At 40.1% G+C, this 17,012-nt stretch overlaps 1 protein-coding gene across 2 annotated transcripts in view; it reads left to right on the forward strand.

Annotated features, from left to right (window-relative positions):
- Positions 1 to 10,554, forward strand: part of pi4kab (phosphatidylinositol 4-kinase, catalytic, alpha b) — a 27,839-nt gene extending 17,285 nt beyond the window's left edge. For both annotated transcript variants that reach the window (XM_044195099.1, XM_044195100.1), the window contains 22 exons: positions 89 to 247; positions 822 to 973; positions 1,098 to 1,205; positions 1,317 to 1,444; positions 2,145 to 2,303; positions 2,484 to 2,563; positions 2,710 to 2,909; positions 3,523 to 3,613; positions 4,603 to 4,770; positions 5,126 to 5,179; positions 5,292 to 5,412; positions 5,521 to 5,650; positions 6,922 to 7,065; positions 7,181 to 7,251; positions 7,338 to 7,444; positions 7,552 to 7,656; positions 7,815 to 7,940; positions 8,085 to 8,205; positions 8,769 to 8,928; positions 9,018 to 9,107; positions 9,265 to 9,348; positions 9,457 to 10,554. In XM_044195099.1, coding sequence (XP_044051034.1) covers positions 89 to 247; positions 822 to 973; positions 1,098 to 1,205; positions 1,317 to 1,444; positions 2,145 to 2,303; positions 2,484 to 2,563; positions 2,710 to 2,909; positions 3,523 to 3,613; positions 4,603 to 4,770; positions 5,126 to 5,179; positions 5,292 to 5,412; positions 5,521 to 5,650; positions 6,922 to 7,065; positions 7,181 to 7,251; positions 7,338 to 7,444; positions 7,552 to 7,656; positions 7,815 to 7,940; positions 8,085 to 8,205; positions 8,769 to 8,928; positions 9,018 to 9,107; positions 9,265 to 9,348; positions 9,457 to 9,508 — 2,610 coding nt within the window. In that variant the 3' untranslated portion in view covers positions 9,509 to 10,554. The remainder of the gene's footprint in view (positions 1 to 88; positions 248 to 821; positions 974 to 1,097; positions 1,206 to 1,316; positions 1,445 to 2,144; positions 2,304 to 2,483; positions 2,564 to 2,709; positions 2,910 to 3,522; positions 3,614 to 4,602; positions 4,771 to 5,125; positions 5,180 to 5,291; positions 5,413 to 5,520; positions 5,651 to 6,921; positions 7,066 to 7,180; positions 7,252 to 7,337; positions 7,445 to 7,551; positions 7,657 to 7,814; positions 7,941 to 8,084; positions 8,206 to 8,768; positions 8,929 to 9,017; positions 9,108 to 9,264; positions 9,349 to 9,456) is intronic.
- The last annotated feature ends 6,458 nt before the right edge of the window (positions 10,555 to 17,012 follow it).

Genomic DNA, 17,012 nt, shown 5'->3' on the forward strand with positions numbered 1-17,012 from the left:
ATCATAATTTGTTAAATGAATGTTTATCTTTCTTCGAGAAATATTGTAGAATAGATTAATTCTCATCTTCTCTTTTCCGTCTGCCTAGTTCATGCGCGAGATGGCAGGAGCTTGGCAGATGACAGTAGAGCTGAAGATGGGTTTGTTTTCGGAGGCCAAGGTAGAGGCTGGCCCTCTGGCTGTCTCAGAGGAGAGTCAACCTGCACCCTGTGCACCTGACGTCATCCCTCACTTCCTCTGGATAGAGGTCAGTAACACGCACACATAAACTACTGCTTTGTATTTTATTTCTTGTCCTCTCTGTTGCCAACTGATACTAACTAATAAAGCTGTAAATAATAATAATAATAATAATGATAATAAACTTCAGAATCCAGAGATCACATAACTTGATGTCAGTAAAATACACACAGAGCATGCTCATGTTCACCAATCCACTGGGCTTTAATGCCGTGATGCTACACTAAAGGGACATACTGTAAAATCATTTGCAAGTCTCTTAAATGTGAAACATTTATATTTGCTACATCGAGCTGTCTTTGAGTAGTCCACTTGCTGGATGTTGTTTAGGAGACAGTTTCTATTTGACTCGGTTTTTGTTTATTGCTTTCTGTGGGTGGAGATTATATTATGGAGATTACCCACTGTGGTTTAGGCCAATAAAAGAATGTATTTTTATATACATTTTTTGAATGATGTAGCTTGAAGAGTTTACCATTCTACTGAGTTTCAGTTGTTTTTCACCCAGAAAGTTGTAATCATTTTTGATGTATTTTCATAAAATTGAGTTGATTTATTCCTTCTTTCTGTTCTCCCTCCAGTTTCTTGTGCAGAGGTTTGAGATAGCAAAGTACAGCAGTGCTGACCAGGTGGAGATTTTCACCGCCATTTTGCAGAGATCTCTGTCTCTGAGCGTTGGGGGACCCAAAAGCAGCCTGAACCGACATGTTGCTGCCATTGGACCAAGATTCAGGTACCGTGTTTCCTTATTACAACAGCAAATTGGTTTAATCTTAAATGTTGTAATAGTCAGCTGCAAGAAATACTGAATCCTTACCTTCAGAAGACCATTGTGTCATCACTTTGCTTTATTTCAGACTGCTGACTCTGGGTCTGACTCTTCTGCATGCTGATGTTGTGACAAATTCCACCATCAGAAATGTGCTTAGAGAGAAGATCTATTCCACGGCTTTTGACTACTTCAGGTAGAAAATATTCAAATCTGTTTTGTTAGCAAAAATAAAACTCTTATTTTAGTATGATTTAAAGCCGTCTCTCTGTCCACTGACTTCTTTGCCATCTCTGTCTTTGTGTAGTGTCACTCCCAAATTTCCCACTCAGACAGATAAGAGGCTGAGAGAAGACATCAGTATAATGATCAAGTTCTATGCCAGCCTGCAGTCTGACAAGAAGTATCTGGCTGCCAGCCAGCTGGTTCCCCCAGGTACAGCACTGAGAAAACAGTGGCCTAATCTTTTAGTAATAACAGCTGAAACTGGCAACTTCATACAGCTCAACAATTCACACTTTATATATGGATTTGATTTTTCTTTTTCTTTTTTCTTTTTTTTTGATGGGTGAATTTCCATCCTTTTTGCTGCTTTTTTAAACCTAATTGCATTTTTATTACCTCTGTAATTTAGGACAGATTCAGTAATGTGTAATCTACAGTATGACAACGGAATCAATCCCGAGATCCAAGTTTCTAATCTGTGATGTTATCCTAATACGTTAACTGGAGCTGAAAATGTAAAATTCGCAAGAAAATGTTCAGAGATTTTCAACATATCATTACGAGTTTTATTACATGGACCTTTTACTATAAACACCAGGGAAATGTAGTGGTACCTGGGCTTTTCTGTTTGCGTGGAAGCCCCAGGTTACAGATTAGGGAGTGGGTCAAAATATCCTCTCTTGTTTCTGTTGGAGAAGGAAGTCAACATTTATAAATGCAGTCCAAAATGCCCTCAGAGAGTTTTTTTGTAAGTAAAGAAACATATTTTGCCTCTATAACTCCTTTAAAGCCTTAATCATGATAATTTCTAAAATGAAGTTGGTATCTGGGCGTTTACATTTTAATTTTCTTGATAGATGGATAGATAATTGATTTGTAGGATAGATTAATAATATTTTTCTTTGTGTAGATCCCCAAGACATGTCGATGAACAGCCTGTCTGTAATGGCAGTCACAGATAGCCGGAGCAGTCTTGATGCAGCTGTGGGCCAGAGGCAGCAGGTGGCTCAGGGATGGATCAACACCTACCCTCTGTCCTCCGGGATGTCCACCATATCCAAGAAATCAGGTGAAACACACACAGGATGTTAAACTTAAGTGAGCAATGCTGGAACACACCATGCGCTGATGGTCACAGTGAAACTTAACCTCCAACTGATTCTTATACATGCATGAAATAGGTCCTCAGTAATATAATATTTCCTCTGTCATTATGTATTACTGACGTATTGCTCCTGTACTGTTTCAGGACTATCTAAAAAAAGCAACAGAGGCTCTCAGCTGCACAAGTACTACATGAAACGCCGGACTCTTTTACTGGCTTTACTGGTATTTACATTTTCTCAACCACTATTTATATTCACAACTATGTGGTAATAAAGAAAATTACATCAAATTGCTACATTTCTACGTCTATACTTGACACCTTATTGGGCAATTATGATGAGTCCCATTCCCTGGATGTCTTTCTCTAGGCCAGCGAGATTGAGCGGCTGACAATATGGTACAACCCATTATCCACTCAGGAGCTTGCTATCGCTACTGAACAGTCGGTGGAGACCAGCATCGCCAACTGGAGGTCCAAATACATCAGTCTGACGGAGAAACAGTGGAAGGACAACGTTAACCTAGCCTGGAGCATAGCACCTTACCTCGCCCTGCAGCTGCCTGCCAGGTACACAGAGAATCAAAATGCATTACACCCCAAGTTTCATCAGTGTCAAACTTAAAGTGTAATAGATTTTGTCTAACAAATTTGAACATTTGAAAAACTTCAATAATAGTATCCCAAACAAGCCAGCAAGTGAAGTTTTTAAAAGCCAAACTCCATAACTTTCTGTGCATTGTTGCCCTCTATTGCACCGAGAAGTAACTGAATCATGCTCATACTGCAACACAACACAGATGGCAGATAATTCAGTCACACATCATCTCACACCATTAATGCGTGTACAGCTACAGTTTTTAGCTGAATGAAAATATCCTCATCAGACCAGTTTAATGCATTATATTACCCTTTTAACTTAATGTGCATAATATATTCACCAATAAATGGCTGATACACAGACTATGGCTTAGTTACAGGACTGTAACTTAAGTGATCTTGTTGTTGAATAAAGATAAGTGGAACGTGGAACTGTGAAAGTATATCCATACACAATGTACTTTATACACACATACACATACTTTCATACATGCAAGTTTATGATATGAGAAGTGCAATTTATCTGAACAGATAAACTTGTTAATTGGACAGGCACCCATTCAGTTTTTTATTTGTTTGTCAGATTTAAAAACACTGAGGCTATTGTCTCCGAGGTGACTCGCCTAGTGCGAATGGATCCGGCTGCTGTGTGTGATGTTCCAGAGGCAGTCAAGGTGAGGTCCTCCGCCTGACACACAAACCAACAGGATGGGAGTGGTGTCTGGCACATGTCACATGTATCTTACACTCCATAGGCATGTTGTGTGAGGTTTGATTGCTGACACTATACCATGACAAGTTGCTAATCTGTCTTCCCACTCCGCTCTCATATTTTTTTTCTCAATTCTTTTCTGTGCTTACTCTTCTTTCTCTTATTTTTATGTGTAATCTAAAGATCTGTTGTGACTAAAACCCTTTCTGGACCTAATTTTGCATTTGAATATACAGTATATTGAGATGTTACAATCATCTATAGCCATAACTATAAATTCAGTCATACACTTTCATCTTCATAAGCAGGAATTTTGCAGCCCTTGACAGATAGTACTGTGGTTTCATTGAGTGCTATTGACTTTCTTTGACTTTAAGCATTTAGAATTTTCTCACATCTTTTAAGTAATGTGTTTCTTGGCATTTGAAGTTCCCACTACTGCATTTCTGTTAAGTTGCAACAAAAGTTAAACAGAAGAAAAACATTTTTGTTTGTCACTCAGTGTAATGCTTTCAAGTGGGCCTATTCTGTCACTTGAGAAATGTTGGTGTTATTGGAGTAATATCTTTCCCTCCAGCTTCCTCTAGTCCTCTTCATTTGGTTCTACTTGACTGAACTCTTAATGAGCCTCTTACCTGTCTAAAGAAGAAGCAGGGGAGGCAGATCACAGCCTTCCCCAAAGGCCACCATAATTTAGCTGATGATCCTCATTGACATGTTGTTTATCAGTAACTAATAAACACAGCTTCCTCTGGAGGCTAGTTAGCACACCCTCCGGCCTGGGTCATAACCTTGCGTCAGATTGCTGTCATATTTGATGTGGAAATATGGATCCTTTGTTGTATGCTGCGCATAGAGTAGAACCTACCTTATTAATGATGTAAATGTTAGCTAAGTTGAATAAATGTTGGCATATTGCTAAATTTTCTTTATCTCTTTTTTTAATCTCAGTTCTTGGTGACGTGGCACACAATTGATGCTGACTCTCCAGAGCTGAGTCATATCCTGTGCTGGGCCCCAGCAGATCCCCCAACTGGACTGTCCTACTTCTCCTCCCTGTACCCTCCTCACCCCCTCACAGCCCAGTATGGAGTCAAAGTGCTCCGTTCCTTTCCACCTGTACGTTCACATATACAGCACACATACACAATCAGCTGTTGTCATTTCTGTTGGATTTGTTTTTGTTCCCTGTGCAATAAAATTACCATTATTTTCTCAAGTAGCATACAGTACGAAACACCAGCAGAACTGATTTTGCTAAAAGTTTGACAAATAGTTGATGTTAGTACTGTGTTCAGGGGTCTATAATTCACATTAAAATACCAAATGGTGTAGCCTTAACCAAATTCAGACATAATATCTCAGACAGCACTGATGAAATTTGATGAAAGTGTGACTGATAAGCCCAAGTGATGCCCACATTATTTGGCATTTCTTTCACTGCTGGTTCAATATTTTTTTCCACTGTTTCTAGGATGCCATTTTGTTTTACATTCCTCAAATTGTCCAAGCACTTCGTTATGACAAGGTAAATATCAGATTTTCTGAGTCAGCAAATGCATTTAAAGCCCACATATCTTCAGATTATTACATTTATCAGAACTCTCCCTGTCTTTCTTTCCTGTTACAACCTGATGTAGATGGGTTATGTGAGAGAGTACATCCTGTGGGCCGCTCAGAAGTCTCAGCTTCTGGCTCACCAGTTCATCTGGAACATGAAGACCAACATATTCCTGGACGAGGAAGGAAACCAGAAAGACCGTGAGATATTCACCCTCACTATCTCTTTCTGACTCAACACGTGCACATCCACAACACAACACGTGAACATATAAATGTAAAACACCGTGATGATCTCTCTCCCTGCAGCTGACATAGGTGAGCTGCTGGAGCAGATGGTGGAGGAGATCACTGGCTCTCTGTCTGGCCCGGCCAAAGACTTCTACCAAAGAGAATTTGACTTCTTCAACAAGATAACCAATGTGTCGGCCATTATCAAGTATGAACGCACTTTACTTTTTTTAAAATTTTACTCTAGGGACCATACTGCACATTGAGCATGTGTTAGGCCATTTATTACAGTAGCATATTCTTTACATTACTGCTGCACTTTTCCAAAGTTACCATAACATTCTAGATGATTTCCCACTGACCTTCCATCTGACTGATACATTGGTTTCAGTTCAGTATTAGTATCAGTTTTGAGAGACCAGAAATTTTGACGAGGTTCCATCATAGTGAACATTTACTCAAATGTATTTTTTGGTCAGAGTTTTAGCAGTGCAGGTGAGATCAGGGACTGTTTGGGGGCACTGGGACTGCGTTTAAAACCATTCCACAAGTTGAGGGCTGTGTGTGCCAGTAAAGGAAATGTTACATTTGGTTAATAGGCTAAAACATGCAGCAAGGCCTGGATAGTCCTGCAGTGCCTTTACATTAAGACATAATCTTGATTTATTTTTGTTCTCCTTTCTGCTTTGCTTAATTTTATATCTCATTATTTTCATCATCATCTCATCTCTCTTTTTCATCACGTGTATTTTAGCTTCATACTTATATTGACTTTCTTTACTATCTTCCTCAATTAAATGCCATCTCAAGCGATGATAATCTGACAGGGACATTGAAAGAAAAGAGAAACATTTATGAAGCCAATACGCTGATCTCTGTCTGACAAAGGCCTCAAAGTAATACAACAGTTTAACTTTTCTGTTAAACAGAACCCTCTAGGTTATCTTCAAGGTGTTTATGAAGTACAAACAAGTTTCCCTTGAGTCAGTATGTTTTGTTCTTTTCCCTGCCTTGTACCACCAGTGATCTACTCTCTAAATCCCTTTGTTGTTCATTTATTTGGCTGTTGGTTGGTGTAATGTCTCTCTGATTATGCACCGGTCTGGAAGGCACTGCAAGCCGTCTCCCTCTGCCCCTGACTACCTGTCTGCCACTGCGTACGCTCTGTAGCTGATGAGAAGCTTTTTGACAGGTCTCATTATTGCTGGCTCTTACAGAGAGTGTTTTGTCAGCCCACTAGAGGCAGACAAAATTCCCCTCAGCCCTCGTTACAGCACTAATTGCAACTGTCCAGGGGAGAAAGTTCTACTGTCCCCTGGCTTCCGCTCTTTATTACTCTCTACCCCAGTGACTCCGCTCTGTGAATAACAGACTATCCCACCATCACTTGTGGTCTGAAGTCATTCAATGAGATACCCATGCATAATAGTAGAGGTGTGGAAACTGTGTGTTCAAGTTGTTTTTGTTTGTCTTCATCAGACCTTTTCCCAAAGGGGAGGAGAGGAAGAGGGCCTGCCTGGAAGCCATGTCACAGATCAAAGTCCAACCTGGCTGTTATCTTCCCAGTAACCCAGAGGCCATAGTTTTGGATATAGACTACAAGTCTGGGACCCCTATGCAGAGGTGGGCCTCAAAACCATCTTCTATAATGCTCATTACAGTTACCGGAATTCACAAAGAAATGTGACAGCTTAACTGAACTTTTCAACTTTTGTATCCCTTTGTGTCTCTTATTTAGTGCTGCCAAAGCTCCCTACCTGGCCAAGTTCAAAGTTAGGAGGTGTGGAGTCAGTGAGCTTGAAAAAGAAGGTACGGCTAATGTTTAATAAACCTAAAGTAGATAATGAATTTGTCAAATTTGTGCATAGACAAACAGTGTGACATCTTCCACTCAGGTCTGCAGTGTCGCTCAGATTCTGTAGATGAGGCGAAGAGTGAAGAGGAGGCTAAGAGAATCTGCTGGCAGGCAGCCATCTTCAAAGTGGGAGATGACTGCCGACAGGTCTCGGCTTCACACTCCTCTCCTGTTACTACACTGCTATCTCCCATCCATTTCATGATATCCTCCTTTGACGTGACTTAATTATTTTTGTTTGAAAATGTTCACAGGACATGCTGGCTCTTCAGATCATCAGCCTGTTTAAGAACATCTTCCAGCTGGTGGGCCTGGATCTCTACGTGTTTCCTTACAGGGTGGTGGCCACAGCCCCTGGAGTAAGTTCATATAAACTTTTCTTATGTTCCTCTATATTACTTCCTCACAGGAACTACTGAATGTTCAAAACACATTTTCCGCTAAGAAACCGCAGGTCTAACTTTCCCCTGTAATCAAACCAATTCTCATTCTTCCTGTTTCTGATGTTCCACCACAGTGTGGAGTGATCGAGTGCATCCCAGACTGCAAGTCTCGGGACCAGCTGGGCCGACAGACAGACTTCGGCATGTACGACTATTTCAGGAACCAGTACGGAGATGAATCCACGCTAGCGTTCCAGAAGGTAAATGCCAAATCTCACAACCTTGTATAGGCTTTTCCATCATCAGTCATAAGTCAGTCATTTACACTTGTAAAATTGTACCATATTTACTAACTATTTACTAACAGTTTAATCTGATACTCCTTCCAACACTTCTCTTTTCAGGCACGGTACAACTTCATCCGCAGTATGGCAGCTTACAGCTTGCTGCTCTTCCTGCTGCAGATAAAAGACAGACACAACGGCAACATCATGCTGGACAGCCAGGGCCACCTCATCCACATCGGTGTGTATTGTGTGCATTTCCTTGTGAGTTTATTGAAGTTGATATAAATTTGTGGCCCTGATGTGAATTTAGGGCTGTACCGGACTCAATATTGACCAAGCCAAATCAGATACATGGTTCAGTGTTTTTTCCTATCTTCCAACAAGCTTTCAAAACTCTACTTGCACAAATATATCATTACATAATGATAATAAAATAATGAAAATAATATTAACAGCTTTTATACTTGACTAACTCTTATACTAAAAGAAGACAATTACTGCACGGAAGTGAGGAAGATGCATTCAAAAATCTAAAAAACTTCTGGTAAGCATTGGAAAATGGTTGGTACTACAGGTTGTCTCTTTTTTGGAATTTTTCAGTCCGTTTTTTAAACAATATTGGAATCATAAAAGCCTTTATTCTGCATCATTTTGTCTTTTGATGAGTGATTGTATTTGTATTGGTAGTGCCAGACATTATCTTTATGCTGCAGCATGATACTGGAGCAATAAAAAAAAAAAACCTAAACTATCGCGTTTGTGTGTGTGTGCGTGTGTGTGTGTGTATGTGTGTGTTTCCAGACTTCGGGTTCATGTTTGAAAGTTCTCCTGGTGGGAACCTCGGCTGGGAGCCAGACATCAAGCTAACTGATGAAATGGTGATGATCATGGGTGGGAAGATGGAGGCGACACCCTTCAAATGGTTCATGGAGATGTGTGTGAGGGGATACCTGGCTGTCAGGTGAGTACGCAAGTGATAAAGCAAATGTTCACTGCACTATGAAGATGGCTAACATGTAACAATAAGACAAGTTCCCTCTGGTGAATCAGGCCCTACATGGATGGAGTGGTCTCCTTAGTTACACTCATGCTGGACACTGGCCTCCCTTGCTTCAGAGGACAGACCATCAAATTGCTCAAGTGAGTCAAGCGTGTGGATGTGTCTGCGTGTGTGTGTGTGTGTGTGTGTGTGTGTGTGTGTGTGTGTGTGTGTGTGCGCGCGCACCAATGTGAATGAGAATAAGCAGTTTGAATGTCATTTGCTGTTGTTGCTCATAGTCTCTTTCCCCACATCTAGGCAGCGATTCAACCCTGGTTTGAGTGAGAAAGATGCAGCTTCCTTCATCATCAAAGTCATCCAGAACTGCTTCCTCAGCAACAGGTCAGTACAAAACCTTAACAGTTTACATATTCTTCTTATATTGTTGTTAATATCAACTTCCAGAAAGCATTATTCACATTTGTTCTGTTGCTCTTTTTTGTCTTACAGAAGTAGAACCTACGACATGATCCAGTATTACCAAAATCAGATCCCATACTAAACATTTGTGCCTAAGCATGTGCATATATTGGCTGGTACATGGTGTGTGTGCGTATGTGCGTGAGTTTGCGTTTGTGCCTTTGTTAATGTTCACCATTGAAGATTGTGGCTCATTGTTTTTGCTGATTGTTGGATGTTGTCATTTGTGTTTGCTTTAGCTTCTTGTTTCCTCTCAAACCATATTTTCTTTATATTAGTTGACTATTCCCTTATTTATTATGTTATGTTGAAATCAATGTTGTTTTTAATTATTATTTTACGATTGCACTAGCATCCTGACTTTTGTGCACTTGGTAATCTGCATGTTCAGTAAATACTTCATCAGAGTTTGTGCCAATTTTAAATAGTTTGTAATGTTCGTGAATGTGGATTCTTAAAGCTGTTGATTTTAGATGGGGTTTTAAATGTAATTGGATACTTAAAGTAGCTTAAGACTGGATTCAGTTCTGACCAATGTGGCCTATTCTGTCATCTCGTACTTGACTGTACTACTGTGCTTCTCTTTTTAATGGACCAGTCAGATGTCTTTGATCTGTGGAGCATGGTACTCGTCTTGTATTTGTATAACAGTGATGACTGACTCTATAGACATGAGTTACACAGTCTGTGTTTTTGGGTTTCCGTCTTTGCAGTTACCTCAGAAGAAACGATGCACACTAGTTCTGGGAAACACTGGGGCTGAGTTTTGTATATTTAGCATTGCCAAGGGGAGGGAAGATAATGCACATAAAGCAAACTTTTCTATTGTTTATGAATGAAGGTAAGGCACAGCTTGAATGTTGGGCAGTTGCATGAAGTTAAGCATTAACTACCATGTAGCCTGTGTCCAGTGTAGCTTTTGGTGAAAGTTATTTTAGTAATCCAAAGTGCTGTGCTCCGTGTCCATATGGCTAGCTTAAGCCTTTATGTAATGTTACTGATTGTAAAGATTTTGCCTCTCTTTGTATATTTATATCCATGACCCATTTTCTGTCGCCTTTTCTATCTTCATGCCTTTTGAATGAGAATGCGTAAGATATGAAATCAAATAAAGATCTATTAACTTAAGGAAACTGTCTTATTCTTGCTGGTGATGTTTCATTAATTATGAAAAAACACGTTTTCCTTATTGAAGACACTGTTACACTTGATGGTACCATAAAGTACTGTTTAAGTGCTCTACATCAGCAATGAAGTTAGAGACAAATCAGTTACAGTCAAGTTGGTTTTGTTTGTGGACCAGGATATAAACAAAGAGCAGATGTCAACACTGGTTTAAAGCCTGATTTGATACTGTGGTCCAAACACTCAGTAGGCTATTAAGAAGAGGTGAGGGGTTTTCCTGGGGCCTGTATTTAGGGATTCCTCTCTGATGATGATGATGATGATGATTATTCCCTCCTCCTATTATGTAGCATTTATATTAGATAATCTGTGCCAGCAACTTACACCAATATGCAAGCATGTGTCTCTTCAGCACCTACATGCTGTATTTTTACATCCACCAGAGGGCAGCACATAATGACATATTTAATGTGTTTCCCAGTTCTTGTGGTTGCCAGTTCCGATTGATACCACTCAGTCATCATAACTAGTGTGAAAGTAAACCAGCTACCGCAGTATTCAGTATTGTTTTGAGGATGGCTCTCACTGCGGACAATACATAAATACTTAAGTAATACCAGGACATGTTGAAAATCTCAGGCTTTACAGCTGTCAAACTGTTTCCCTCCCTCCTGATGAGAGTGGCCTTGAGTGGGCCGTGAAGCATTTACAGATGTAATGAGTGACTCTGCTTTTGAAGAAGATCTTGCCCTCTGACAACAGCATGATTTTAAATGGAGGCTAACATGTGCTTGCCTCTTTCTGCTGCTGTGAAACACGGACTAGAGACACAGCCTTGTGTGAAATACTGTGTATAGTCTTGCGAAACAGGTTACGTTAAACACACATTGATGCTGGAAAAAGACTGGAATAAAACAGGCCACCCCAAGAGGTATTACAAATTGGCAGGTTTCACTTCAAATACACTAACAGAAGTATTCAAAAAAAAAAAAAAAACAATCTCAGTGAATTACTGGAGACATTCAGCATCAAATGCATATGACATATGACTATAACTTTTGTTCAATAATTGTTCAGTGCTTTTAAAGTGAAAGTTGAAAAACTCAAAATCCCCTGTTTAGAGACCAAATTGCAAGTCTTGGCTTCTTTTGCTTTCTAACCAGCATGGGTAAATTATTTTTATATTTACCTTTTAAAAAGAGCAACGTTAATCTGTCATATGACTTTGTGTGTGTGTGTGTGTGTGTGATGGGGGTATGTGGGGGGTGGGTTGTTGGATGGGTGGATTCTCGATACTCTATTTGGTTTATATTTCATTGCATACAGATGTCCGGAGGGAAAACACTTTGATGTATTTTTGATGAGATCAGATCACTGACTGTCATGGCTTCTCGCTGTGGTCCTGCAGGTGTACTGATCTAATCCTTGTAGCTTCACACAGAGTTTCAAATTCAAGATGTGTGTGTGTGTGTGTGTGTGTGTGTGTGTGTGTGTGTGTGTGTGTGTGTGTGTGTGTGTGTGCGCACATGTGTGTATACAGCAGAAAGGACATTTGCACTTGCTTGAGGTCTGAACAAGTACTATAGCCAAAGTGTGACACATGTAACTTTAAAGCTTAGGTTGGCTCACAAATCACGGATGACATCCATCTCTAATTGTGGTGTCATTGAAGTTCGTTGTAATATTGTCAGGGTTCAGTATGTATAGGACTTGTGTCATGAAATATCTCATAAAATCTTTAATTTACACTGGCAATGGCTCACATCTGTTCCATGTATTCTGCCTTTAATTAAAGGGATATTTTCTGTGTTATAGGTTTATTTCAACAAATGGAAACAAGAACAGTAAAAATAGACAATAATATCAACACAATGATCTTGAATGATGCAAAAAGGTGACAACAGCACATAAACAATGACATAAATAACAATCAGCTTGATGTGGATAATGATCAAAGAAAGAGAAAGAATTGATAATAATATACCAATAAATGTTCCAATGCCTCGCTGCCTCATTCAACTTGACTCTGAAATTTCAGAGTCTATTAAAATCAAACCATGAGAAAATGATGCTGAGAGCTTTAAAGAATTGGAAAAGCAATTAATGTTCTGGATTTCACACTACATACAAAGACATTTTGGTACTGTGAAATGAACTACCATTTTGGTACTGTGAAATGAACTACCATTTTGGTAGTGTGAAATGCAGTGTGTTAATGTCAGAGGTGTGTGTGTCTGTCTTTGGGTGGCATATGCTAGTATGTGGGAGGTGGTGTTGGAGGGATTGATATTTGAATTGTCAGCACATGATTATGGTGATTATCTACCATTGTGCACACTGATGTGATTCTGTTTGAAATTAGCATGCATGAATAGTATAATTGGGAAAACCCACCTAATCTAACTGAAAACTCTCTTTCCTTTTGTCTGTCTCTCTCTGTACATATACTGTGGCTCCATATATCCTTGTTTATCACATGTGTTAATCTGCTGGGCGTCTTGTGACACATTCATGCTTCTTGAACTGGTGCAGCCATGGTGCTGTATGCCAGCCATGTGCTATGCAATAATTAACTCTTCTCTGAGCCGTTTCAGCCATTAAAGCTGTAAAGAGTGAGGTTGAGTAGAAAGGGCTATTTGTCCAAAGGCCAGAGCAGACAGTCAGGCCTATTGATGAGATGCTGGAGCTAATCAGGAATAGTGGCTGTCGTGCCCTGAATAGCAGTGTTGATGTGGTTTTTTGTGGGAGAAGGGAAACCAGTGCCACACAAAAGTCAGGCTGTCCCCCCTTGTCACCACTGCCATAGTCAGAGTTTTTTATTTTCACCTCATTGGGGCATCCAATTAAACTGGGTCTTGGCTGTAATGTCTAATCTTTGGCTTAGCTTTAAGAGATACCTGCATCATAGAAGTGTTGCCATTTGTAATGTAACCATGACTACAAAGGAGAAAGAATAATGTTGATTTGGTTTTACAGAGATTGTTCAGTTTAAGGGGAACATTTACTATTATTCCTGATTGACCAGAATCTGACAACTCATGGATGCCTTTCTTCTGTCTCCAGGTGCAGTTTAAAAATGTGTTCAACCATAATGTTAGCATAGCTTAGCCCAAATCATGCACATTTATGGGATCAAGTAGCAGCTTGTTTTATAAGTCACTTTTAGACTTCTCCAAAGAGGGAGGGCTGGTCTAATGAAAGCACATATTGTAATTTCACTATTAACAAAGAATAAGCTCATGTCAAACCTCCAATCCATTTCCTGATCACATACGCTCACAGTCACAGCACAAAAGATGGATAGACATGCATTATTCGGAAATAGCTCAAACTCTAATGTCACTCTGAGAATTTTGAATGTACTATCCTCATTGATATAAATTAGATGAACAAAATATTAGAAACACCTCTCAGCAATACAGTTTAACAGCACCACAAACCACATCCTCCAAAACCACCATAAAGTTGAATCCCCACCTTTCCAAAACAGTTTCAATAAAAACTGAACACTGCAAACTTCATGAAGGTAGGATGTATTGCTTTGACTGTAGTGTAAGACTGTGTTAGTTTTAGCTAGGTGTATCTAATAAACTGGCAACTGAGAGTAAATTAGTTTGTCTCTTGGTAAGAAAGAGAAACAGTTAAATTCCCGACAAACCGAACCCTTTCATTAGTGCTATTTTTGTTTGGTGGCTGTGTGCTGCAGATTGCATGTAGCAGGAGGGCGGTGGTAGGGTCAACCTCTCCTCTGCAGTGTTTCCACTGTTGATCAGTTGTGTTATCTGATGCTGTGATGACTTAAGGGATGGGTCGGAGCCACAGGCTTAATCAACATACGCTCACTGTTTACTTGCAAGCTAAAGGCCAATGGGAAACAAACACTGTACATTTAAACAAGCGAACACATGTATGCACACACAAACAGAGGACACGTATAAGTACTGTTCGACCCAATAGTAAGACTAAATCCATCATAAATACATAGTTCACTGTATTCAATACAATTTGCCATATTAGCATAACAAATCAATGTTTTATAAAGCTCCTCTATGAAAAGACTTTCCCAGAACTCTAGAAGGGCTTGTCAAGACACACACTGGGGCTAAAACGTTCTCTTTTTTCTTTTCTTTCTGTCTTTTTCTCTCTGTTTCTCCATGCCCATGTGCTATACGCTATTGGTCTGGGCTGCTGAATGGGCCCCAGTGTTCGCCCTCTCCTTATCATGTGACCTTTGATCTGTTTGGACAGCGTGACCGACAGAGGCTGCAAGGAGAAGAGAGCCAAGAGGAGCAGAAGAAAACAGAACAGAGGAAACCTGGGGCAATTCAAACGTAAAGGCACTAACTGAAATGCAAGGATGAAAAAAAAAACATCTATGGAATGTAACAAGCATCAAGAGCACATTTATGCGGATAAAATGGAAATATGATATATACGGTATTTGTAATACAGGCTTCACTGTATCCCTGCTAAACTCTGTATTGACCTCAAAATATTTGTCCATGACTGATAACTCATGACTTTGTGCTTTCATACATGAGAGATATGCCAGACCTGTACTACCATGCCTACACAGTGAGATCTCAGGATGTAAACTTACTTCTGACTCCTGCATCAAAAAAACTCTGATGTCATCACATTATTTCTCCCAAAGCTCCATTTCTGTGGAAATCATGGCACCACTTTTGGGCATTTAAAAGAAGTCACTGCTCTTGGGTGTTCAGTGTAGGTTAAAAATAGCATATTCAGCCTTTGCCCTCTTAACTCTTTGTTGTTCCTCCCTCCCTGTTGTCCTTTCACCACCCTTTTACCTCTGCTGCCTCTGCTGCCCGTCACCCTGCCACAATTCCGCAGCTCTCTGTTAGCTCAATGTAACAGTCCCTATTTTTTGTCACTTTGCATTGAATCAGTCCTGCTACATCATAAAAACAGGATTGTATGGACAGTGGATTTCTACATTTAAAATGGACAGGGCATTTTTCATTTCTGAAAACATACCTGACACTGGAATTCAAGTGACTGTGTGACTTTTAATAATCTGTTAATCCCAGCTATATGCCTCTGTCATATGCCATTCTTTGTCACCTTACCTTCATAAGCATTTTATTATTCCCTCTAATACTTGTTATGTACAAATTTGTGTGTTTTCTTGATAATACGTTATTCCTCTTTTTCTCCATTTTGCTGGAATATTTCAGTGTGAAACGCACATTTAATATTTTCATTTGATCTGTCAGTGCGAAAAATATAAACCGAGACAAGCAGAATTATTCAGCATGACACAACATTTCTCCAAACATTAAAAGAGGGATTTCATGCATTCAAGTTTTTCCACAGTTTACTGGCTGGTGCCAGACTGATGATGTGAAACCATGCAGTTGTGTGTTTGCCCAGCAGAGGGCTGAAGCAGCGCCAAACTGCAGGGACATCAGAACAGAAACAATAAATCCATAACAGGCCAGAAGAGTATGAAACATGCAATACTTCTGTAGAACACTCTTTTCCCTACAAGTCCTACTTTCTCTCTCAGTTTAATCTAATTCTTATTTTAAATGCTACTGTATAAACTAATTTTCATGTTAAATGACAACTAAAGATTTCTTTTTGCATTATAAGTACTTTAAACTGAGACCAATTCAGATTTTCTTTCTAAATCATACTAAAGTTTTCTCCGTTGGACTGAATCAGATTAATTAAGCACTGTCCATTGCAACCAGGCAACAACAAAAAGCCTCTGCCACTCTCTCAACCGCCATGGCCACTGTTACCACGGAGACCCATTCAGATGCCCGGTGGTGACCTTTGACCTGAGGGGAGGCTGGTGAATGTAGCTGAAAGGGGCGGCTGGGCCGGGGCATCTGGGGTATCATCTGGCGCCTAACAAAGCCCCTCGCCAGCTGGGGAGGAGGGCAGGAGATAGAGAGAGAGGGAGCTGGAGGAAGGGGCACAGAGGAGAGGGGAGTGGAGAGAAAGAGAGAGCACCCTTTTCTTCTTGCCCTCTTCAGAGAGAGTGGCCATTGACACTGTGCATCTCATTAAAATCTGTGCACCCCGCTCTCCCCTCCCCTCCTCTCTCTGGAGCACAGGGCCCAAGCAGCTGCTTGTCCTGCTCTGGCCATTCAAGCTCAAGTGCAGTCCACTGCAGGAGAGAGAGAAAAAAGGCAGACAGAGAGTGACGGGGGGTGGGAGGTCTTGGACATATGCCACCACCACTGGGACTGGAGAGGCTGCACGGAGAAAGACATCGCCCTGCTGTTATATCTTAAAACTTTCTTTTTCTTTCTTTTAAAAAACTTTTTCCAAGTTAGAAATAAAACAAAAATGGTGCTGATTAGAAAGGCGATGTACAAAGGCGATGAAAAACACCTTTTTTCCATTTTGAATCACCTCTTAGAACACTGCATGCCTAGTGTATGATTTTATAGCCCGCCTTCCTTCTTGGAAGAAAAAAAAAAAATGTC

The sequence above is a fragment of the Siniperca chuatsi genome, linkage group LG5, assembly GCF_020085105.1.
Source record: "Siniperca chuatsi isolate FFG_IHB_CAS linkage group LG5, ASM2008510v1, whole genome shotgun sequence".
Lineage (NCBI taxonomy): Eukaryota > Metazoa > Chordata > Actinopteri > Centrarchiformes > Sinipercidae > Siniperca > Siniperca chuatsi.